The sequence below is a fragment of the Lissotriton helveticus genome, chromosome 1_1 (genome assembly GCF_964261635.1).
Source record: "Lissotriton helveticus chromosome 1_1, aLisHel1.1, whole genome shotgun sequence".
Taxonomy (NCBI): Eukaryota; Metazoa; Chordata; class Amphibia; order Caudata; family Salamandridae; genus Lissotriton; species Lissotriton helveticus.
In genome coordinates this window covers 284,611,504-284,637,171 of record NC_136057.1, presented here as the reverse complement: position 1 = coordinate 284,637,171, position 25,668 = coordinate 284,611,504, and the positions used below count along the sequence as shown (strand labels likewise).

Here is a 25,668-nt window from a genome sequence, read left to right as displayed (position 1 = left end):
CAGCTGTTGTTCAAATTTCGATAAATGTGCCCAAATCTCACCTGGTGCCCTCTCAGCGCAACCTGTTCATAGGGGCAGTACTGGATAACACTGTGTGTCGAGCTTTTCCTCCTCTGCAAAGGATTCTCGACATTCAGGAAATGATCCCTTTGTTTTACTATGGAGCGGGTGTTCCAGTTCTGAAGGTCCTTCGCCTGCTCAGTCTGTTCCCATTCTGTTGGTCAACCGTGCACGCTGGCACATGAGGGCGCTCCAGTGGTGTCTCCGCAGGTGTCTCCGCAGGCAGTGGTACCTGCACAACAGGGATCTCAGGGAGTCAATCAGGACCTCCAGAAAAGCTGCAGGAGCTCTGTCTTGGTGGAGCGTGGAGGGCAATCGGTCTCAAGGAAAGCCCTTTCATCTTCCTCCATCGGTGGCCACAGTGATAACGGATGCCTCTACCCGAGGGTGTGGTTGCTCAGTCTGTTCCCATTCTGTTGGTCAACCGTGCACGCTGGCACATGAGGGCGCTCCAGTGGTGTCTCCGCAGGTGTCTCCGCAGGCAGTGGTACCTGCACAACGGGGATCTCAGGGAGTCAATCAGGACCTCCAGAAAAGCTGCAGGAGCTCTGTCTTGGTGGAGCGTGGAGGGCAATCGGTCTCAAGGAAAGCCCTTTCATCTTCCTCCATCGGTGGCCACAGTGATAACGGATGCCTCTACCCGAGGGTGTGGTGCTCATCTGGGGGATCTGGAGATCAAGGGTCTTTGGTCTCCAGAGGAAAGATTGCTTCATATCAATCTTCTGGAATTGCGGGTGATATGTTTGTCGCTCAAGGCCTTTCTCCCTTCCCTTCGCCGTCAGTCGGTTCAAGTCCTGACGGACAACACTGCCGCAATGTGGTACGTCAACAAGCTTGGAGGAGTAGGGTTGTACCGTCTCTGCAGAGAGGCGTTACGGCTTTGGTCCTGGGCTCAGGACCATCGGATTTGCTTGATGGCAAATCATCTGGCCGGGGTGCTGAACGTGCGTGCGGACTGTCTCAGTCTGCAGTTCTCTGCCGACCACGAGTATAGGCTTCATACGGCAGTAGTTCGAAACACCTTCTGGACGCGCAGCAGATACGAAGGCGGAATTGAGGTGCACAGGAGAGGGTACACCTTCACTTTGCCTACCTGTCTGTGCACGCGTGAGTGGAACTGATGAATGCTAAGTAACACTGAGTGAACCTTGCTGGCGCCACTTGCTTATCTCTATTGGAACTGAATACTAGTTTCATACTTGCACTTTTTAAAAACTGTACTTTTGGTTATTTGCACAACTATTTAAAAACTGATTACTAGTTTTAATACCCTGCACATTTTAAATACTCTATTTTCTCACCTGGTAACCCAAAGGCCACTCTCCCCGGTCCACCGCGACTAGTCTCGTTTGAGTGGAGGGAGACCTGGCCCAACGCACTTCCGGCGGAGCGTGAGTTTGCGGTCTCGTGCCCAACTCCCATCCACATAAAAACAGATGCCATTCCAAACGTGCAGCGGACGCGCCGCTGGCGCAACGAAGGCGCGCCAAAGGGAAACCCGTTTGCGCCCAAACGGGGCCAGAACCCCATGTCCCCTGATACAGTGCTGGCGCAAGTATTCCAGTACACTGCTGAAATCCCTGAATAGGCCTGCAGAGCCACAATGCTCGCATTCAATCTTGATCCAAAGCTCACAAAATAGATGCCTCGAGTGTCATTTTGAGATCCCCTCACGCCTGGCCCCTCCTCCCTGTCGCAAGACAACATACAAACTTCTCCTGCTCAACTGCAGATCCCTTCCTAAACACATAACCTAAATTTCAATCCTTCTAAGTGAGGAGGCCCCCGAAGTCCTTTTTCTGACAAACTTGGCTGAATACTTGTTCAGACCCGGACATAGTCCAAGCCCTACCTCCAGGCTACTCAATCCAGAGAGTGGACAGAGGAACAGGAAAGGGGGGGAAATCGCCATCATATATAAAGACCACCTAACCTGTCGCCTGATTGACAGCCCGCTATCGGACTGTGAAAATACCCATTTTGTGATCAATTTCACTCCCTCCCTCACATTCTCTGGTATACTTGTCTATCGCCCTCTGGGAACACCAGGGCAGTTTGCGAAGTCATTACTAGAAACAGTAGGGATTCTCGCTAGCCGTACGGCTAACTTTACCCTCCTGGAGGATTTTAACCTACATTTCAATGACCCACAGCCTCACTCGCCACAGAACTAGTCCAGGACTTGGCAACCTACCAACTTCTCCAAAAGGTTTCAATACCCACTGATGAAAAAGGCCACCTTCTCGACCCCACTTTCTCTAATCTAGGAAATTTGGTAGGATACAAGCCCACCCCCTTCCATGGTCCGACCATTTCCTAATACCCCTTCTGTGGACCCAGCCCCATAAGGCACCCTGCCTCCCCCCGCCGCGTTCTTTAATACGACCCTGGTCCAAACTACCCGTGGAGAAATGGATACTAGAATTGAAAAGATCACAACTCAGTCCTGCCATGGACCCCACGATAAACAATAAAAATGTTCACAACTGGATTGAGGGGTCTCTCAACTTGGTGCTCCCTAAAGTCTCGACCCACAGGAAAACGGGCCCCAACCGCTAACTATGGTACACCCCCAAACTACGTCCCCTAAGGCAGGGTAAACAACCTTTACAACGAAATGTTTACAACGCACTACCATTACAACGCGGTCATTACAACGCAAACTATTACAACGCATTGCTCTGGGGAGCGCTCTAGGATAGGGAATAGGTTAATTTACTATCCAATAACCTTTCCTAGTGTCCATGGGGACTGGAGTTGGAATAGTAAATTAAACTATTCACTATCCAACACCCAAAAGCACTATGCGTTGTAATGGATTGCGATGTTAAAACCGCGTTGTAAAGGCAGGCGTTGTAATAGCCTGCGTTGTAACGTCATACATCCCTAAGGCAGCATTGCAAAAAAGCAGAGAGAAGATGGAGGAGAGACTTCTATCCTACCAAAAAGCTAGAATATAGGTCGACCCTACATTATTGCAAGTCAGAAGTTAAAACTGCACAGTCCTCCTTCTACGAGGGAAAGATTCTAGCAGCGAGTAACTCTCCCTGAAAATGTTTCCACATTGCCAATTAATGAAGAATCCTGGCTCCTCAGCACCCTCAGATTCCTCTAATAACATTGCACTGAATTGGCAAATGTCTTCCTCTCTAAAATCCAGAACATCCTCAAAAACCTTCCTCCAAAAGACCCGATTAACTCCAGCAGACACATAAATGAGGGCCCACAACCAGACAAACTGGAACTAAGGTCTTTCACGCCTCTAACTCTGGATTCCTTCCTCGCTCTACTATCATCATTAAAAAGTGGCTCCCCCCTAGACCCCGCACCCCCCAATATCCTATCATTGGTTGGACCCGCCATTGCCCCTATGGCCACCAAACTAATTAATACCTCCCTCAACCCTGTACAGTACCTACTGAGTGGAAAAAGGCAATGGTCCGCGCCTTGTTAAAAAAACCTAACCTAGACCCCACAGATCTGGGCAACTTCCGTCCCATCTCACTCCGGCCGGGCATCAGTAAAATAGCAGTGAAACCCACTAACCGCGCCCTTTCGGCATTCCTCGAAACTAATGGCGCCCTCCACCCCTCTCGAACAGGTTTCCGGCCCGGCCAGGGGATGGAAACCGCCATACTGTCAGTGGTGGAAGAAACAAGTAAAATTCTGGAAGCAGGAGGCCTTAGCGCAGCATTCGACATGGTCAACCACCCTCTCCTGGTCCACCGCCTTAGGAAGGCAGGAGTGTCAGGAAAAGCGCTAAAATGGCTACAGTCCTTACTTGAAGGTAGATCTTTCCAGGTCTTCCAAGACAACCATACCTCACAAACCTTGCCATTATTGTGTGGAGTACCACAGGGCTCTTCGCTTAGCCCCACACTTTTTAATGTATATATGTCCCCTCTGGCAGAAATAGTGTCTCCATTCGGAATACATGTGGTGACCTATGGTGACGACACACAACTGGTCGTAGCACTGAGCCACCCCTGCCAACAAGCAAGGGCCTTCAACCATGCCTGGAGGAAGTAGTAAAGTGGATGAGTCTCTCCCACCTAAAACTCAATGGTGAGAAGACGGAACTCATGATACTGGATGACCATCCGACCCCCGGTCTTAGTACGCTATGGCCTCCCTCAATGGGACCACTGCCCACTCCCAAAACTGAAATAAAAAGCCTAGGAATATGGCTAGACAAGAACCTCACCTTCAAAACCCAGGCAACAAAGACAGCGGCCTCCTGTTATGGCTTGCTTAGAATTATTCGTAAATTCCTTCCGCTTCTGCCCCCGCTCACAAAAAGAGTAGTCACCCAGGCCCTTATCCTGTCTAGATTGGACTATGGCAATGCCCTCTACTTAGGTGCCCCTAAAGAGGTCATCTCTAAGCTACAGGTCTTACAGAACGGTGCTGCAAGGCTGCTCAATGATACCCCCGCTCTCTGCTCAGCAAGACCAGCTCTGCACTCTCTTCATTGGCTCCCAGTGCAGCAAAGAGTAAACTTCAAAGCCCTTTGCATAGCACACAAATCCCTAAACAATCACGGACCACTAATCAACAGGGACATGATTAGCCCATACAGAGCAAACAGGTCACTACATTCAAACAAACTGCACCTTGCAACGATTCCTAGGATAAAAAAGGCCAGAAGCGGAGGCAGGCTCTTCTCACTCAATGTCTCTAAACTATGGAATGCCCTCCCACTAGACCTGCGGAGCAAACTTAATCATCTGAAATTACGTAAACAGTTGAAGACCTGTTTGTTCATATTGATCCCCTCCTCCTTTCCTCCCTTCATACCCCCGCAGCGCTGGGATGCCTCCGGGTAGCCATGCGCTCTACAAATGTCAAAAACATACATACATACATACATACATACATACTTGGGGGACTCCTCGGGTGGACCTGTTTGCTACTCTCGAGAACGCGCACTGCCCGTCATTCTGCAGTCTCCGATGCAGGGGGCGTTGGGGGACGCGTTTCAGTTGAGTTGGAGCTCACAACTCCTTTACGCATTTCTCCCATACCCTTGATTCCTACGGTTCGGGGGAAGATTCGCCAAGACCGGGCCCAAGGTATATTGATCGCCCCAGATTTGCCAAGAAGGGTGTTTTACACGGACCTTCTTCCCCTCTCATTGCACCCTCCGCTCCGTTTCCCTCTCGGGGTAGACCTCCTCTCACAGTCGGAGGGGCAGGTTCTACACCCCCACCTCCAGAGCCTGCACCTTCATGCCTGGAGATTGGACAGGGCAACCTGAAATCTTTCTCTCTCCCGCCTGACGTGGTGGATGTTATTTTATCGGCCAGGCGACACTCCACAAAGTCTATTTACTCCTACAGTTGATCTAGATTTGTTAAATGGTGTAGAGAGAGGTCTATTGATCCCTTAAAAGCTCATCTTTCAGATGTTCTTTGTTTTTTGCTGCACTTGGCCCAGCAGGGTTGTGCTGTGGCTACTGTTAGGGATTATTTGTCGGCTTTATCGGCATTTATTTGTTTGCCTGATCAGACGTCTCTTTTTAAATCTCTGATTGTTTTGAGGTTTATTAAGTGCCTTACTAATATGTTTCTGCCCACTCCTTTCATTATGCCCCAGTGGGATTAAAATCTAGTTTTAAATTTCTTAATGGCTTCCCCATTTGAACCCTTACATAGTTGTCCTTTGAGACTACTGTCCTTCATAATGGTCTTCCTTGTGGCTATCATCTCGGCCAGGAGGGTGAGTGAGCTTCAAGCTTTGAGTTCTAAGCCTCCGTTCCTGACCATTCATGTTGAAAGGATGGTTCTCAGGACCAGGGCTGCTTTTCTGCCTAAGGTGGTAACTCTCTTCCATCTGGGGCAGTCCATTACCCTCCCTACTTTCTATCCCCCCCTCACCCTTCCAAGGAGGAGGAGAGGCTTCACCGCTTGGATCTTAAGGGGCGGGTAGTTTTTATCTGGATAGAAAATATGACTTGTGACTGGACAATCAGCCGTTTGTGGGCTATGTTGGACACATGAAAGGCAAGGTGGTGCACAAGCGCACTCTATCCAAGTGGATCATCTTGTGCATCAAGATCTGCTATGCTTTGGCTGGTAAGGAGCCTCTTGAAGGGCTTAGAGCTCATTCCACCAGGCCTAAATCATCTACTTCTGCCTTATCCAGACATGTTCCTGTGTTGGACATCTGTAAGGCCGCAACTTGGGCCTCCCTCCACACTTTCGCGACGCATTACTGCTTAGATTCTGAGTTGAGGAGGGACGGCCATTTTGCGCGCTCTGTTTAACAATATTTTTTGGTATAGAAGGTGGACACCCTCCTCCAGGGGTTCGACTGGTGTGGGATTCTTTTCATAAAGTGAGGAATCCACAGGTAGATGTATCCATCAGAAGAACAAGTTACTTACCTTCGGTGACGCTTTTTCTGGTGGATACGGTATCTGCCTGTGGATTCCTCACTGACTCACCCGCCTCCCTGTTGTCCACCCTTTTATACCTTAAAAGAGGTATTAGTTAATATGGTTGTTTCATATTGTCATTTTGTATTGCCTCTCTTTGCCTTTGTGTAGACTTATAGGAAATGCTTGCTTTCTTTTGCTTTCCTATTTCACTTTACACTGTGTGTGTTTGTGTGAATACTGTGTACTATGTATGCATTGCCTCTATGGTCGGTTCGCCCATTCGCCTCTGAGGCTTGGAAAAAATGGGTGGAATTGACGTCATCACGCCGACGTGGTCCTCTTATGGCTCCAGTGATGTCATGCGGAGCTGTGTGCAGAGCCATGGCATTGTGACAACCTCGTCGGCGTAGAGAGCTAGGGAAAAGTTTCCGCGGAATGCTGGCGCAGGGGATATTCATAAGGTGAGGAATCCACAGGCAGATACTATATCCACCAGAAAAAGCGTCACCGAAGGTAAGTAACTTGTTCATCTGGCTAAAACAACGCCCCCGGTCGCACCCATATCAAAGTTCCTCGGGTATAGTAGGAGAAATCAGTGGTGAATATTTGCCAATGCCAGCGTTGCTGCAGCTTAATCGCTTCAGGGCTCGCCAAATGGGAATCCTGTAACAGAGCAACATAGACAGAGTGACATTAAGGAAAGAATAAATGCATATGGAAATGCGGGGGCATGCAATGAGATCAAGCCAGCATATGTGGGCAATGGTGATGTTCTGCTGGCGGCAGGGATGAAAGCGGTGAGGCCTTGTTTCTTATGTAAACAGAAATGAGAAAACATAACCAGAGGGCCCGCGTTTTCAGCGACACTACCTTATCTCCGCACCTCTTGGCAGCCTGCTTCCCTGCCCTAGCCAAAGCCGGCTCGTGGAGCTTGAACCCTGTTACCAATGAGCCGCTCTTCCTTGTCGGCCCCAACCCAGCTCGGAACCCGCTGCCCGGCAGGGGCTGCTTACGTGAATACTATTCTGTAGCCTCATCCCCGCTACTCCAAACCTAGATTGGCCTGAAAATTGGCCTGATTCTGACAACCTGAATCTGATGAGTAGACCGGAGCATTCCCTGGAATCATCATTACGGAATCTTTTTTTAAATTTGAACTGTGGCACCGTTTGAATCGCAGCGCCATTTGGACTGCGGCATCATCTTCAACTGCGGCGCCACTTTGCCCCGTTGCCCCACCCGCAGTTCGGCCTCTGGCCCTTTACTTCGCTGCTTATCCGGACGGGGCTGCCCCTCTATCGCCCCCATCCGGCCCGAACGCGGCTGCCCCACTGTTCCCTCTGCTACGATCCCCTGTGTGATGCCCAGGCCAGAGCCTGCCCTAAAATTGAACTGCGGCTTCGACTCTGCCCCTGGAATCAATATTATGGCAACTTATGGAATTCGGAACAGTGGCACAGCTTGAACTACAGCACCATTTAAACTGCGGCACCATTTTGTGTGGTTGCGCCATTGTGTGAACTACTGGCTTGCGAGCTACTATGAAAGTAGGAGATCTGGCGGAGTGATTTGCTCGCTTTCCGATATTTATGGAGATTTATGAAGAAATTGCGGTACCAGCACCTGAAAGTATCTGTTTTGAGCAGTGCTTCCTACGAGGCTTTTCTGTCTTGCTGGAGTGATTTACATATGACAACTTGATACGAGGCTTTGCATCCAGATCTGTATGGCTTAAGTCCTTGAATCACCCTGTCCTGAGGAGGCCAAGATTGGTCGGAAGGCCGAAAAGTGACCGCGTCGACACATTACACAAAGAGGAGTCTGATCAAATTATTGGAATTAATTTGGAATTATATTTGCTGACACAATCCTCACATTTAGGTTCAAGATTCAGTAAAACTAATTGTGCTTGACTACCTCTAAGTGTACTAACTAGAACGATTAGGAGGGCACTCAGCTTTTGCTTTTAACTTTTTGGGTGAAAAGGAGTTTCAGATTACGCATCATTTGTATGAATGAATTTGTCTTGTTGTATATATTTGTGTACATATGTATGTATGTGTATATTGTAAATTTGAAATTTATGTGAGGTTATAGGATGAAATATTCACTTTGATTACTATAAATAAAATATGTAATCACGTCTTCAATGATATGTGATGGTGTTTGCATTTATAAATTGAATTAGTGGACAGTGTCCCTGGTATAGGAGAATTGATAGTCCCCTATTAGAAAAGACTCCAGATATCTATTCCTCCTTTTCCACCTTTGTTCTTGCTTGTATTGTGTGAACTACAGCGCCATTTGAACTGCGGCACCATTTTATGTGGTAGCGCCATTTTGCCCCGCTGTCCGTCCCGGAACTTAGCTGCTGGCACTTCTGACCTGCCCCTTATTGCTGCTGTGTTTCACTGCTCTTCCGGCCAGGGCTTCCGCTCCATTCCAGCCTGGTTCTTGGATGCCCGGCGAGGGCTACCACACTCCTCCATTCCTGATAGTTGACGCTTTGCCCAAGACCAGCAGGAGTGTTGGTACCTCCTATTCTCCCTTACTCCACACTCGCTGATGACTGCTACTCTACGCATCAAACAGACCCAAGCTCTGGGCATCATGTTTCTGGTGAGTCAGTAGCCCCTCCCTCCCTCGCTCTCTGTCTAATCAGACCCTGGAGACCCACAAACTCAAATTCCACTGAGCCATTGTGAGGTAGCCTACGTCACTCCTTTAAGTCACTGCATCCACTTAGGCTCTCGCTGCCCTGGTCCCTGGGACATCTTGCTGGACTGCTATCTTCCTACTGGGCCATAGCCATCATTTCAGCGGACCTGCTTGGCAGAAACTTCCTCACTCCACAACATGGCAGGGCTTTGCTTGACCTCCACGGGCGACAACACCTACACCGTTGTATACCCTCCAAATCTCTCGTAAATCTCCACTAAGTCCTTCAAACACTCCACCCTGAAAAGTCATCCTGAGACCCTGGTCTCCGACCTGCGTTTCAGCACTGACAAGGGCGCATTCATTAATGACCTCATCTTCGATTCCAGGAAAACTTTCATGTGGCGCAAAGCCTTCTCGTCCCACCTCAAGGTACACAGAACTAGGAACATTCCTCACGGCCATAAGCTCAGGATCGCACTCTCCGCAAAACTGTGTGTCAACCTCACCATCACCATATACAAAAATGGCATTATCCTGATACAAGGGCCACCCAATGACCTTAATAAATTTGCGGACCGCTTCACCCTCCTCAAAAGCTTTGTGCACGACCCTCCTCTGTCCACGCTCCCCCCTCACCATGCCTCGCTAAATCCTACATGGGTGCCTAACCTCTTACAAACCACCCTTCCTAGGGCTCGCGACACAGGTCGACTTAGCCCCACAGCCGAGCTTCCAGCACAGGCCAACCAAAACTTACCTAAACCACTGATCTCCTCGACCTCCTGCCGGCCTGCTCCTCCCTCTCTCAAAGTTGGTGAAATTCCCCCCAGGGCCCTCGACTCCTCCTGACCTAGCCCTTTTACCTTTTACCTGCACTTGCCAACCGAGGCGTTCCCAAACCTCCAATCCACCGCCCGCCAATTCCTGCCTCCCATATGGATAGTGAAACTCCTGGGAAGTCTCCAGACACTCCACGCCTTAGCCTCACTACCAGGCCACCATCACCTCCCGTCAGTATTGCTCCCACTCCTTCGGACCCCTTCGCACAAGAGCATCACCCTTACAGCGATATTGACATGCTCCGCCGCAGAGCTACCAAATTAACCCTTAGCATCCACAACTTTATTCTCGATCTAAAGAACCTCCTGCACCTCACCGAACTTTTCTTCTCAAATCTCAAACTCTTGCAGAACATCACTCCACCCCTTCCTGTGAGCCCCTCCTTCACCATCTTCCGCTTTCCCTGAGACACCTGCGCCCTTGCAAGCTGCCTTGCAACCTTTCAGAGGAGGAAACTCTGGCCCTCCTCCTTTCCTACACACCTGCCCCTGCTACGCCCAGCCCTCTAGATGTCACGGAGGAAGAAGTTGCAGACCTCCTTATTAGATATGAGTCGGCACTGATAACCCCATGCCCCTCAGATCTGAGTGACAAACACCCCATCCGCACGGTTGCAACCAACCCCTTCAGAGCAACTACCCTCCGCGACAGAGGAGTGAGCCAGAGCAACCTAGCGCTAGTTCCTATCTCTGCCCCTACACATGACACACACTCAGACCCCCCTCTATCAGGCCTCCTAATCAACTGCCGCTCTGCAGTTAAGCATGCCTCTGATGTCGCAGAGCTCATTTAGAGCCTAAACTCAGACCTTGCGATCCTGACCAAATCTTGGCTTAATGAGTCTACTTCGCCCTGTCTAGACCTCTTAGTACCGCCCAATTACAACGTCGTAAGACTGGACAGGCAATCCAAAAAAAAGGGGGGCATTGCATTCATCTATTGCTCTAACCTCCTTGTTACGGAACATTCGGCTGATCCTACAGACTCCTGCAAATACCTTGCACTTTCCATATGCAACAACTCCACCCAACTGTGCAGATTGCACATTTTTTACCACCCACCCAGGTATGAACGACACCTTCACTGACCTCATTGAAATCATCACAGCCAAAACCTCCCGCAACTGTAATGACATTTTTCTTGGCGACTTCAACTTGCACTGGAACGATTCCAAGTACCCTCAGGTCACCGCCAGTAGAGATTTTTTGGCCAACCAAGCCCTTACCCAAGCCTGCTCACTCCCAACCCACACGAAAGGCCCCACTCTTGACTGGATCATAGCGAAGGAATCCGCGGTCAAACTCATCTCTATAGACCCCTGTGATTGGTCTGACCACCATGCCATCACCTTCCTTCTACCTGGCTCCATCAACCCCATCTCATATCTCTACGGTCAACAACGTCACTGATCATTATTCCACAACTATTTCCTACATTCTCGATGACCTTGCCCCGCTAAAACTGAAAAGAACCCAAATCAAAGACAGAAACCCCTGGTTCAATGGATCCCTCAACAATGAGAGGAGATCCCTCCGGCTGGCAGAACGTAATTGGAAAAAGCACCCATCAACAGCCCATCTAAAACTCTTCCGCCAGTCCAGAAACGCCTAAAATAGGAAAATTCTCAACTCAAAAAAAGAATTCTTCAGAACTGAACTAGAGAATGCCAAAAACAGACCTCGCAAGCTATTCGATCTGGTTAAACACCAATCTAACAAACTGGCTAAAACATCCAAAGAAACCCCTATATCGCCAATTTCATGTGAGGAATTCTCCTCCTCCTTCATTGACAAAATCACGGCCTTAGGAAACAAACTCATCTCTGCAACGCACTCCCCAACTACTACGCCTGCTCTACCTCTTCTCGCTGCCCTCCCAGACTTCAACTAAAAACCTAGCGCACTGGTCCAACTTTAAAAATCCTATCCTCCTTAAACCCGAACTATGACTACAATGATCCCCTCCCCTTCAACTGCCTAACCACCGTCTCTCAAGCGATCATCCCCTCTTGGACTGCTATAATCAATGCATCCCTCCTACAGGAATCGATACCTGACTCCCTTAAAGCGGGCCAAGTTGTCCCCATCTTAAAAAAACCTTTGCTAGATCCAGCCTTCCCTGACAACTATAGACCGATATCTAACATCCCACTTCTAGCGAAATTTCTGGAGAAATGTGTGCAACAGCAGTTGAGCCAACACATCACCAACTTCCACCTACTGGATGACTTTCAATCTGGGGTCAGACCTGGACACAGCACGGAAACCACCCTCCTCCACATTGTGGATGATGCCTTACAAGGTTTTGACCAAGGCAAAACCTGTCTCCTAATCCTCCTAGACCTATCCTCAGCCTTCGATACGGTCAACCACGAAACTCTCTTCGAGCGCCTCAAACTTAGGATGGCACCGTCCTAGCGTGGTTCAGGTCCTTCCTCCAGAATTGCTCACAGAGAATCCTGATCAACAGTAACCTATCCTCACCCTCACCGATCACGGTTGGAGTCCCCCAAGGATCAACCCTGTCCCCTACCCTCTTCAATCTTTACCTTGAACCGGGCACAGAAGTACTACGCACCTCCAACATCGCCTACCACATATATGCAGACGACACACAGATCTACATTAAAATCTCTTCTCTTGAGGACATCCGCTCCCTAAATAAGGCATTGAAACTGACCGTGCACTGGCTCACCTCTAACCAGCTAAAACTGAATGCAAAAAAACTGAATTTTATCTGATCTCCCCTCCTAAAACCAACCCGGACATTCATGAATGGATCAAGGCAATCACAGCCTTAAACTGCCCTCTTACCTTGGAATAACCCTTGACTGCAACCTAAATATGCGTACCCATATCAACTCGATGGCCAAAACCGCCAGATTTCACCTGAACTACCTAAGACACCTGAAACCTTTCTTCGACACTCCCGGCTTAAAAATGGCAACCCAGTCACTAGTCCTCTCCAGACTGGAATGTGGTTGCTCTACCCTCGCAGGTCTACCCAAGAACTCTCTGGCTCCACTGAAACACTGCCTTAACGCCGCCGCAAGACTTCTAACAGGCTAAAATAAATTCGACCACATCTCTCCCCTCTCAAAGCTCTAAATTGGCTCCCTCTTGAGGCCATAATTCAACTTAAGCTGGCTTGCATCACACACAAGGCCCTATACTCCAATGCCCCAGCATATCTCGCCCAAAAACACATGATTTCCGGAGAAGCTAGAAACTCACAGTCCTCCAGAGACATGTTGCTCCAACCAGCATTCTTGTGGAAAATAAAGTACAACCAGGCCTTCTCTCATCACCCCTAAAGTCACCATTCCACTTGACATCAAACCACGCACTATCTTGGTATCCCGCTCCATCAAAGCATTCAGCGTCAAAGCATTGTTTAACGTCTAATTCTTCTGTGGAGGCAATAACACCAAAGAAAATATTTCTTCTGTAGGCGCTACAGCACCTAAGGCCTCTTTGATTTGAGATGCCAACCGAGGATTCTGTTTAAACTCGACTGAGACCCCTCAACCTTCCACATTTGCCAGCACCAACAGTCATAGCCTCCTGGCTGACATCAAAGTCCCTTTTAAAGAAAAGGCCTTCTCTGCAGCTCCAAGGAGCAGAGAGTAGTACAGACCCCACAATCTGCTCTGCATGCTTCTCTTGCTCTAGAAGATGATCACCCACTGCAAAAAAGTAGTTATAAGGGGACCTCCTTCTACATTTCTCAACAGATACTTAAATGATTGGGAAAGTAGTTCATCCTACACTGCCACATACATTTTGCTTTTGAAAGCAGGCACTTGGCAATAAATAATGTGTTGAGCAAGGTCAGATATTAAACAGTGTGATGGTCCTGGCTTGAGCACTGATGGGACTGGCTTTATGAATTGTGAACTATTCTGATCCGGCAGGTGAGCCAAGCCATTCTTTCTTTTTTCATTGCTGCAGCTCCATTTTTCATACACTATGGGAATTCGCAGTAATTGAAACAGAGGAAATAAACCTATTTCTAAGAGCATTGTTGTGAATTAAGGGACATGTTACTTGGTGGTCTCCGAAAATATGAACAATGCTTATAGCCACTTGACTTTGTGCTAATTGTGAGCAGGTTGAGTCCCTCAGAGAGGAACATTTCTTGAAGATCACAACCATGGTCTTGTCGCTGTTCAGCTTCAGACAGTTAAACTTCACCCAGTCAGTGATTTCAGTCATGCATGCATGAACTATTTCTGTGCTGGGTATCTTGTCCATGAGGGAGAAGGTAAATTGTGTGCCAGAGGAGTAGAGGATGTAGATGTCATAGGTGCAGAAGATGTGGGCCTGCAGATTCATGGAAGTGTTGAAGAGTTTCTGGCTCAGGCAGGATCCTTGCAAAACTCCGCAGATGAGATCACAGGTGTCTGGAGTGAAGGGTGTCATGCCCTTGGATTCCAGTGTCGTGCAGGCGTTGAAAGAGGATGGAGTGGGAGACCATGCTAAATGCTGTGGAGAGGTCCAGGGGAATGAGGGCCACTGTGTCTCCTCTGTCGAGGATTATGCAGATGTCGTCTGTAGCAGTGATGAGGGCAGTTTCTGTGCTGTGGTTAGTTCTGAATCTGGACTGATAGATGATGAGGAGTTAGTGGTCATTGAGGAATTCAGTGAGGCACTTGCTGATGATTTTCTCTAATACATTGGCTGAGCTTGGCAGCAGGGAGATCTGTAGTTAGTTAGTGAGTGGGGTCTGAGGAGGGTTTTGTTGGTAATAGGAGGACTGTGGCATGTTTTCAAGAATCTGGGAAGGCAGCTGAGGAGATGAAGGTGTTCATGGTTGGGTGTGATCATGGCGCTGATATGTAGAATTCCTCTGGAGTAGGTGTGATGGAGGTAAGGGTACGACCAGGCCCCTGGGAGTTTGGACTTTATGGTGGTGGCAATTTCGTCTAGGGTAATAGTGGCCAAAAGATAAGTGTTGGGTCTTTGGAGGCGATCTGGAGTCGATTGTTGAGGCCTGTCTGATCCGGTTGTGGGTTGAAATGACTGTAAATAGTGGTTATTTTGTTGAATTGAAATCTTTCATGATTTGAATGATTTCCTTAAACTCTATTGATACTGATGTCTATGCGGTCGGCCACAGAGGTAATTTTGGTAGTTTGGATCTGTTGGTGGTAGCATCTCAAGGCCAAATTGAATGTGCTCCTTTCCTTGTCGATCTTGCTCATTCTCCATTTGTGCTCGAGTTGTTTGTAGTGGTGTTTTATCAGCCTTATTTCTTCCATGTATGAGCTGGCTTGGGATCTGGATCTCGTTGTGTTGTGTTTGAGGCTCAGGAGATGATCCAGTTGTTGAATTCATGATGGCTTTGTGGCAGCTGTTGCTGTTGCTCTGTTTGGGTGGGTATTGAGATTAGTGTTCCTGTCCTCTTCTAGGACATTTTTCCAGTTATAGCCGGCACTTCGAGCGGTGGTACATGTGTGTTGGAAAAGGATGGGTATGTTTTACTTGATAAGGACTTAGTCTATTCTGGTGACCTGAGTGGGCTCTTTCCACTTGGATGTGATTAACCCCTTCCATGCTCATGACGAGCTCAGCTCGTCATGCAGTACACTGCTCCTGTGCTGATGACAAGCTGAGCTCGTCATGAACAATGGAGTAAATGAAAAGTCAGCACAGAGGGGTAATTGCCTTAGCACTAATGTGGTTAAAGGAGGTAGAAAATATGGTACAAGAGGTGTGAGGCAGTGTAGGTAAGTCTATTAAGCCGTTGGGTGAAGCCCACGTTTCCAAGATTCTAGAGGGGTGTTTTCAAGTCGGGATTGACAAGTTCTTCCAGATGGAAGTTCAGTTCTCCAAGGATGATGTAGTTGCTTATGTTGAGGATGAGTGGTGTTACGAAATCTGTATGGGGTTGGAGAAGTTGGCCTGCAGTCCCTGTGGTCTTTAGAAGAGAGCGCTGCTCATGGGACATTTGGCTTTGATGTGTGACTTGAATGACAGATGATCCTGGTTAGTAGTTGGCATATTTGCAGATATGGTGCAGCAGATGGCGTTTTTGTGGATGATGGCAATTCCGTGTCAAGGTTTTTGAAGTTTGTCTTGCCTTGTGCGCTTTTATCCGGGTGGAGGGGTGATGACTGTCGCAATGTCTGGTGCCACTGTGGAGTTCAGCCAGATTTCTGTGAGGAGCAGGAGGTTCCGGCATAGTCATGTAACATGACAGAGATCTCCGTCACATGTTTGGTGAGTGAGCAGGTGTTGGAGCTTGCATGTGAGTCCCGGGTTCTCTGTAGATGATGCTGGTCTGCTTGATTGGGGTGGTGATTTAGGTTGGTGTGGGAGAGAATAGAGGTAGGTGAGCACACATGCAGGAGATGCAACAGAAAGGTTCTTGAATGTTGTGTGGTGTTGAGGGCATGGAGAGCAGTGGGGTAGTGGAGGGCAGGAGTAAGACCAAGGTTCCTGTCACTAAATGCAGTCTAGGCACAGACGGGTGTAGACAGGCTTGCCTTTGGCACGCTAGCTGGCCAGTTCTACACAATCGCCTTGAAAACGGAGGGGGAGAAGAGCAGTGGTACTCGAGTGGGGCAGTGAAGGGCATGGGAAGAAGGAAGACTGGAAACAAGCTCAAGTGTGCAGGTGGAGGAGAGTGAGGGAACGAACCAGAGAAGCAGCAATGGAATAGAAAGAGAAATGGGAACATGAAAAAATGGAAAACGTGGCACAAAAGGAACACAAAAAAGAGAGAGGGACACAAAACTAGACAGAGGAGTAAGGGTTAAAGGTGAAACACAGAAACAAAATCACACTATAGAGAGCAAGAAAGGATAAAGAGTGAAACCATGAAGATAATCGCACAAGAGAGAGCAGAATGGTGGAAAAGAGCAGGGTAAAAGTAGAAAGCAGTGAAGAAGGAAGAAAAAGTACTGAAGCATGGCAAAATCAGTGAAACCTGGCAGAATCAGTGGTAGCAGGCAAATGCAGGGAAAGCAATGCAAGGAGCCAAGGCAACAGGCAAAAACAGAAACAACAGGTAGAAAGTAAGGACACACTTGAGAGAGAGCAGCTGAAGGAGTGAGGCGTGTGCATCTCATGCACTGGAGCGGGTCCCAAAGGTCCTTGTTGGGTCAGAGGACGAGGCACAGGTAGGTTCCTGGCGGGTCAGGAGGTACCTGCTTCTACCACACCCTAAGACATTATCCTCTGCACAAATATCATGCAACAGTTTGGATAACCAACGTTTGTCCTGAGTGATTATTTTTCGTAAGAATATTGCATACATTTGCCTCCTTTCTCCTGACGATCCCTTCTTACTTTGATATCAATGAATGAATTTGTCATCCTTTATTTACTGTCTTATTCATTTGAGACTGAAAGGGCTCTCTATTCTCTTGAAAATGGAGGGCCCTTTCTTCTGCTTGCAGTTTGCAAAGATTATATGCTCCCTGGACTAGTTCTTAGTGACCTCTTGGGGTTCAGTAGGCTTTGAAAACGTATTTTGGCTGCTACATGATTTATTGCACTGTAGGAGAGTAGGATCTGCTTACTATGGTTACCCCCAGTTTTTCCTGGTGTTTCACTGTTTTTCGTCTTTAGTCTGGCTGGGGTCCTCCTAACCAGGACCCCAGCCTAGCTGCTTCCTCTCTAAATTGATTGCATGTACATTAGGTACACTCCAGATGGGTTACTGGGTTACCCTTGTGAGTCCCTAGTATATGGTACCTTAGGTACTAAGGGCATAGGTACCCCAGAGGCCTACCAGGGGCTGAAGCATGTATTATGCCACCCCTGGGAAGCCTTTCAAAATGGCACCCCATATCTGCTACTGCAGCCTGGGTAAGGTGGTGCATGCACCCTTACTAAGATATAGGTTACCTATATCTACCTTTAATCACTGACACATATAAACCTATAAGTCACTCCTATGGCAGGCCTTATCAATCCTGAAGGCAGAGTACTTGGTTTTGTGTGAGAGGGTGCCCATGCATGAGCAGGACCCCTCTGCAGCTTTCGGAATCTATTCTCTGTAGCTGTTCTGTGATGCAGCCAGACCATATACTCTTAAGTGCATTATAACCTCGCGGTAAATGCTAACTTTGGAATGGCTGCTTGGAAGCATGTCATGTTTGGTGTCAAACACTTTGGAATCCTATCTCTCCCCTCCCCCCCCCCCCCCGCCAGTCCTGGCGCTGGGGGTAGAACTCCACTCTTCTAGAGGGAGAGACATGTACACACTGACCTAACCGGTACTAGTTTAAAAGAGCCTCAGCATCACAGAATGGATGCTGGAGCCACAGACATGAGTCTGACCTCCTGCTACTGGACGAAACTCCGGCAGGGGAGGCCTGGACAATTGGTTTCCTGTCACAGGGAGGTGTAGCCACCTCCCAGACAGGCTTTAGTGTAATGGGGCTGGGTGGGTGCATTCATAGAATGCTTTTCAGACAGTGCTGGGGGCACACTTGGCGTCCCTGTGCATATCCCTGTTCAAACCGGTTGCAGGGGTACTCCGCTCCTGCGCTGGCGTGAAACTGAACAAAGGGAATGGGTGTAACCACCCCTCTTCCCTGACCTTCCCATAGGTGGGTCCCCAGAGTATGGCCAACCCCCTTTCCAAATATAAGTAGGGGACCTCAGTCCTTAGGACTTCAGATTACATCTGGACGAAACTCTGCAACATATATTTTGGAACTTCGACATTCTATATCGACTAGGAGACGGAAGAATCTCCCTTGGGGTCAAGGAGTGACTCCCCTGTTCAAACAGGCACCAAAGAAGCATCTTGCCGGTCTGCATTTCCGAGGCTACTGCTGGACCCCGAAGTATTTGCGACTCAGGACACGGACTTCCAGACTCCTCAGAGGCCGACACGAGATCCCAGCAAAGCTGAGACCTGCAGCCCTCATGAGCGACGTGGGACCGGAACTCTTGGACTCCGTGCACATTTGCCTCCACTTCCCGAGCTTTCCCGAAGTTGTGCATTGGGCTACTTGTAGCCCAAGTCCCGAGCACCATCTGCACCGAAGATTGTGGGTCTACACTCCACGAGTGTTCCGTGAGCCCGCTTCTAGCATTTCTGCTCAAGGCCCCTTTGCGATCCCTGGTCCATCGACTGGTGGGTCCCACGAAGTCAACTCTGATTTTCCTTGGGCTTCCCTGGTTGCTCCAGACGAGCTCCTCGTGTCATCGACACCTCCTGGTCCTCTTGGCTGTAGAGTCAAGCTTCACCTTCTTCACCTGAAATCACCCGACATCGGTTGCATCTTCTCATCGCCTTCCTGGTCACTGGCAAGTGACCCAGACTCTGTCCCCTCTGCTTCCAGATTCTTCACATCTCCGACCCACCCTTGGATTCACCCGGACACTTTCCACCTGGTCGCCAGCAGCACCTTGCCATTGAAATTGACGACGAAACCCGACAAGAAAAGACACCTATGCACCCAGCTTCCCTGGGTGAGGTAACTCGAGTACTCCGGTGCTCCCGTGGGTGTTGACTCTAGAACATCCTAGTTCCAAAGGGGTTTGCTCCAAGTCCTCTTCTAAGTGTCCGTAATCTGTAAGTTTTCAACCGGGACATTCCCCATAGAAGTTAATGGTGATTCGTGTCTGTGTTTAGACACTGCACACGTCCCCCGTGGGTCCCCTGTGTCACTACCTTGGGTGGTTCTTGGTGGCCCCAGCGGTTCTAAAGGCTCTAGGCCTTGTATCTATGTCAGTCGTGGTTCTTATACCACTTTCTTATTATATGGTTTGGTACGCCCCTAGAGCTTAACGTATATTGTGCTAAATAAATACATATATTTTATATATATACCTGGCGTGGTTCTCCTTTTATTTGGTCATTCATGAGATTATAGACTGGTAAAACAAGCTACATTCCTTCAAGACTTAGCCTGAAGGCTGCTCTCCACAGCTACCACTAGGATAGCTTTCTATATAAGTTGTCTTTAAAACCTACCATCAATAAGGATCTTTGGACTGGTGCAAGGTGCGCACTAGAATAGTGGACAGCATATGCCAGGCCAACTTCTCAAATGCACCATTGAATACTTCTCTGCAAAGGATATTCCAACTTCTAAGGACACACAGATGTATTCAGCCAGAACCAAGATGATGCTTGGTCATGTCCTTCTGTAGTCATCTGCAGGGCTGCTGTATGGGCTCACCACGACCTCTAAGTGCAGTTTATGGATAAAAAAAAGTGCTAATTGGATGCTTGCTTTTGTCGAGCCTTACTCAGTAACTTGTTTCCGTAGACCTTTTTGTCTTGTGTGTATAAAAATAAATTGCCCAATCACTCCCTGAACTTGTGGTAATCTCAAGATGGACTTGTAAGTAGAAGTTAGTCACCGAAGTCATTCTTATTTGTTTTAAAAAAATATATAATTTTACGTTTTTGCCTTCATGTACATTGAACACATCATGACATCATAACGGGATCATTAGGGCTCTTACAATAGTGTTGGGCGACCTGATCTGGCAGGGAAACAAACAAGGGGGCCAGAGATGATACTTTAGACAGTTATTTGGCCACCATAGCGTTATTAAGGCAAGTTCCAAACTTTATGGGACGACTGCCATGGACCTCAATGGAGTAGTCCAGATGCTGAAGAAACAGGCGAAAGATGCTCAAAGGATGCTCCAGTTGTGGTGTGGTCGATAGGGTTGTCTTTGTGGTGGTCCCGCTGTCCACGGATGATGTGTGGCTACTTTGGCCCAGAGATCGGGGTCCCTCGAAGTACTCTACGTTGCAGTAGCAGGCCGACAGCGCTGGGCTACTTGTCTCCTTGCACCGCAGTTGGAGTGAAATCCTTAGGTGAAGGCTTGTGTTCCTTGAGTACGACAAATCTCGCCTTTGATAGCACTCCCGAGTCTGGCAGACACGGCTTAAACTTTTGGCTATCTCTAATTTGTTATTTAGGGAACCCAGCGAATGGAGTGGCAAAACGTATGTGGTGGCTACCAGCTTGTGTTTGGGCTTCTTCATTTCTTGTGTCCCTGGAGTTGGTTGTAGGGGATCAGCCGACTGATCCTTTGAGTCACTGCTGTGGGAGAAGGCTGGAAATCAACGTTTCCCCAAGCCAGGAATCGTAGGAACAGTCCACATCACACTAGCCCATAAGTGCAGCAGGCACAGTTCTCCTGACAGTGCAGCCTTTCTTTATGCAGGTTAAGGACAGCAGGGCAGTCCTTATTCAGTCCTTTCTTCAATTCCAGTGAGGGGCAGTGGGCCATGAGAGCCATATTTATCCCAGGAGAGAGCCTAAAGGGGACCATGCGGTCTTAAGCCAATGGGCTACTGGGTCCCCTCCTACTTAGTGCTGTGTTTCCTGCAGTGTGTGACATCTAGCCATCCAAGAGTGCCCCATTCATGCCCCTTTCAAAATGGCCCAACCCTTACTTGACCGTAAGGAGCACGGTAGACCACCCTAGAGGTGTGGCTAACAGTGGGTTACACGCCTGCAGGGAAACTGGTTTGTGGATGGGCTTTGTGCTCTTGCTCTGTCTCCTAATTGTCTTCAGGAACAAAAGGCATCCTGCTCAGGGGTGTGGTTACAGTTTCCCCTTAAAAGGCAGTTTCCCCTTGGAAGCGCGCCTTTTGGGCTAACACCCCGAGTGGCAGTCCTGGGAGAGGAGGTGACACTTTGCTCTGTGACAACAGCCTTTGTTCCTGGGCTGCTAAGTCGTTGACACGTCTTCCCAGGCTGGCAGGCTCCCAGGGCCTTTGTGAGGTCGCTGGACTAGCTGGAGTGCAGAGTGGCAACATTCTACAAGCTTTCTTTAATAGTGACATTAAATTCGACCTTGGCGTCCGATGGGGTTTAATGCCACGATTAATTTGATACCTTACTTGACCCACTTAGGTAGTCCCTTTCAAAGGCTAGCCAGGCTGGGATGCAGTCGGTAACCCTGTGTTAACCTATGGGGCTACTAACCTTTCCTCAGCAAAATGACAAAAAGTGTTGCTATTAAGACTTATGAAAAGAAAATGTCCTACTTAATAATGTATAGCTCCCTGCATAGGGCTCTTTTTTGCATATAATATTATGGGAAGTGGGGGCTTTGCCATTAGTTTTAATGGCAAAGTCAAACTAGCAATGTAAACACTGCCCTTTCAGTCGGCAGTGGCAGACGGGGTCCATTTTGTCCTTGTCACATTTATGGCGGCATAAATAGTGCTGCAACCCTGAGTGAACACTCTGCTTTACATGCTGCCCTGGGTACCATATACTAGGTACTTCTAAGTAAGTCAGTACTTGTCAATTGGGTGTATCCAATTCAACATATTTTTTGTAAAGAGTTAGCACACTGACACTGATATCTGGTTAGCAGGCCTCAGCGCACTCTCAGTCTGAAAACCAGCAGCATCAGCCCAAAAAGGGGGGGGGGGCGACCATGCAGAAAGAGGCATTTCCTTACAAGTGTCATCAGGCCAATCAGTGGGCAAACCACTAGAGCTGTGCCACTGGGAACAGATGCCAGCCATTGGCTGTTTAGGGGTGTGTGAAGCTCATCCAAGAGGCCACCGACCCCTTATCTGAGAAAACATTGTCTGAGTCAACAGTGGTATGTTGCAGGCTAGGATCGTGTAACTGCGATGCATTAATAAAAGCCAAGATGCTCTCTTCATGTGACTGAGCCGGTGATGGTGCTCTGGAAGTTGATTTACACAACTGGGTCCCTCATCGGTGCTGCAACCAGAATGGACAGGATCTGCATGAGTATGAGGAGTGTTACTCCCAGTCTCAAATGCATTTTGTTGCTGTTCGAGCCAGTCCCAGATATCTGTTGGCTCTATGTAGCATTATTAACACTGAGTCTCTGACTTAGTTTTGCAGGGAACAGATGAGGGTACTTAAGACCAAGGTCTGTTAGTTTACATTTAACAAAGACTGTTAACTCTGCACTGGAATAGTGTAATCAGGAAAGATCATAATGCATGCATGACCCTCATCATGGCAGTTGTTTGCCTCTCTTCTTCTAATTAATTCATCCAGCAATTTGTCTTCTGCCATTTGAGCCTTCCTTTTTAAAATAAAAAAAAAAGTAGTACTTAGAGCTTGGAGTCAGAGAACGTGTGCTTGGATGGTGTCACACCAAACTTCAAAAGTCTTTGAAATAGACCTGTCCTGTGCAAAACCACGTTGATTCATTTGCCATCAAGCAGGTACCTCAAAAGTATCGAGAACGCAGGACTAAGGACTACAGTACTCAAGTCACTAGTAAATAATATATTTTATCCATAAGGAATATTTTCTACAGTGCCTCACAATAAAAACTGATGATGGGTTGAGGTTTATTTGAACTACTTTTCATAATTCGGGCAGGAGGTTTTGGAGCTTCACGAAAAAGTTATATATTGATGAATGTTCTAGCAATGTGTTACAATGTGTTACTGTAAAGGTGAGACCTATAATAGGAAGTTAATGTTAGTTATATAGCTTTTCTATAACTAAAATTGTCATCAGTTTAAAGTGAACTGTTCCCACATCATTTTCTACATTTTCTGCCTACTCTAAGCCCGAAACATTTCTTTGTCCCTCCTAGGTGTGGAATATCAAACAAATGATTAAATTAACACAAGAACACATTGAGGCACTGTTGGAAAAATTTGGAGGCGAGCACAACCCACCTTCGATATACCTAGAGGTGAGTTTGAATACTAGTTTAAAATATAACACAAAACATTTTATCTGCCTGTGTGATGGCTGAACTGGATCTGAAATGTAAACACTTGGAATCTGTTGCTTATTGACCTGGGTAGATAAATGATTATTGGCATATTTCCCTCTATTTCATTTATGGACAGTTACTAACATCTTAATTGTTGCATATTACCATTGACATCCATGTTTTCATTATTGTGTACTTAACCCAAAAATTTCCACTGATTTACTGACATTGGGATTCCTGGCCTTAGCTAAGGGCAGGATCATTATTTCAATATATCCCTTTTACTGCCCTTGTTAAATGTGTATCAAGCAATGTAAATGCACCTACAGTAAACTTTGTGTAGTGCCATAGCACAAAGTGTCCCAGCTCCAGCCAGTGTCACTAGATGGGGCCATGCATAACCTTCTTGCCCTCCGAAGAGTTTAATATTGTCTTAACTATGCTCGCAAAGGCCAAAGTTGAACCCTATATATTCAGTTTGCCAACTTCAGATGACATAACCTGACATTACTCCTTACTGCTTATTGCCCTCTACTCTATCTTCCATAGTTCAACACTGGACAGCACAGCATGTTTTCTCCCAGACTGTGGCCCGCAGAGACCTGTTACCCTGCCTTATTAGCAAGATGGCCATCGCTCAATATATATCTGATTTCTCATTTAGGACTTTGGACTGACAGGTTTAGCTTTTTAAACATATATGGATAATTAATTCAATGCCATTTGCTCTCAACTGCTTTACACATTAGCCTTGACAAAGCCCTGGGCCAGCGCACCACAGAAGGGGTGAAACACGTGTGGACCAGTCCACTAATTCTTAAGACACACCTAATAACCTTCCACTTTATAAACGCATAAATTGGCTATGATTCTTAAAACTGTCTAACCTAGATACATCTAGTTGTGTCTGTGTTTGAGGGCTTCTTCAAGGGTACTGCCCACCTTCAGGTTATGGCAGTTCAAACTGAAACTACAGCCTAGCTTGTGGACATTACCCCTTTCTTTCTGCTTAGATTAATTTACGTCCCCTAGTTCTAGGAGACCCACAGTGCAGCTTGCGCTTTCTCAGCAAAGCATAAACAAAGACAGAGGTGTTGCCTATGTCGGCCTTTTTGGTCAGGAAGGTGCTTGGGCTAGAGCTTCTGGCACCTAAGGAAAACTTACGCAGACATGCACGCATGCACGCACACACATGTACACATAAGCACACACAAGAACACACACATCACCTACCCACACATAACACACACACCACCTACCCACACATACATTACAGACACTCACTCTAAATAATGCAGAGACAAACATCTATCTTAAAATTTTATGAAGCCAAAAATCACATCTGCATACTTCTTACAAGCACACACTTGACCATCAGTATATACCATCAAACTCATGGTCATCAATGCACTCTGCAGTCATCGATGCTCGTGAATTAGTTGACCTGATCACAGAACACACACTCTTCTTCCCATAGATATGGTTCACTGCTACGTCCACACTATTCCTAGACATATGCATCCCTGAAGACTACAGCATCCAATTCATAGACTGCATACTCAAGGAGGGAGTGGGACTATCTGTTGCAAGTCCTCTTGGTTCTCCACCCTCTACAACCAAATAACACAAAAACTTCAAACTCCCCACTTACCGCTTTCAGCATTTCAAACAGCAACCTTTATGCTTATCTACAGAGTAGACCATGTTGACAATTCATGTACTTAAAACATTAATTCACCTCGACCTTCTTTTAGCAAAACCACTCTATTTTCCTTAGAGAGTTCAACCTACTTGGTGATGCTAGCATGAAGGCTCCTGGATGCAACAAATTCCATCTTCTAGATATTCCTCAACACTGTAGAGAAAATTTAGCTTGAGCAATTCAACTAATAAAACCTACAAAGCGAAGTGTTCTCACATTTGGGGCTCTCGAAATGCTACTTTGAACAGATACTACGGTGCCTACTTTACCTACCTCATTCTGGCTTGTCTCATAGATCAGTCAATCCCACCTAACAGCAATATCACTATTCCACGGATCTTTGAATCAAAAATCATTATGGTCAAATAGAGTGA

The 25,668-nt window shown here is 47.5% G+C and overlaps 1 protein-coding gene across 1 annotated transcript in view; it reads left to right on the top strand.

Annotated features, from left to right (window-relative positions):
• The window catches only part of BRAF (B-Raf proto-oncogene, serine/threonine kinase), an 805,579-nt gene that overhangs the window by 112,502 nt on the left and 667,409 nt on the right, over positions 1-25,668 (top strand). The window contains exon 2 of the mRNA XM_078668198.1: positions 23,467-23,568. Within this exon, the coding sequence (XP_078524324.1) occupies positions 23,467-23,568 (102 nt within the window). The remainder of the gene's footprint in view (positions 1-23,466; positions 23,569-25,668) is intronic.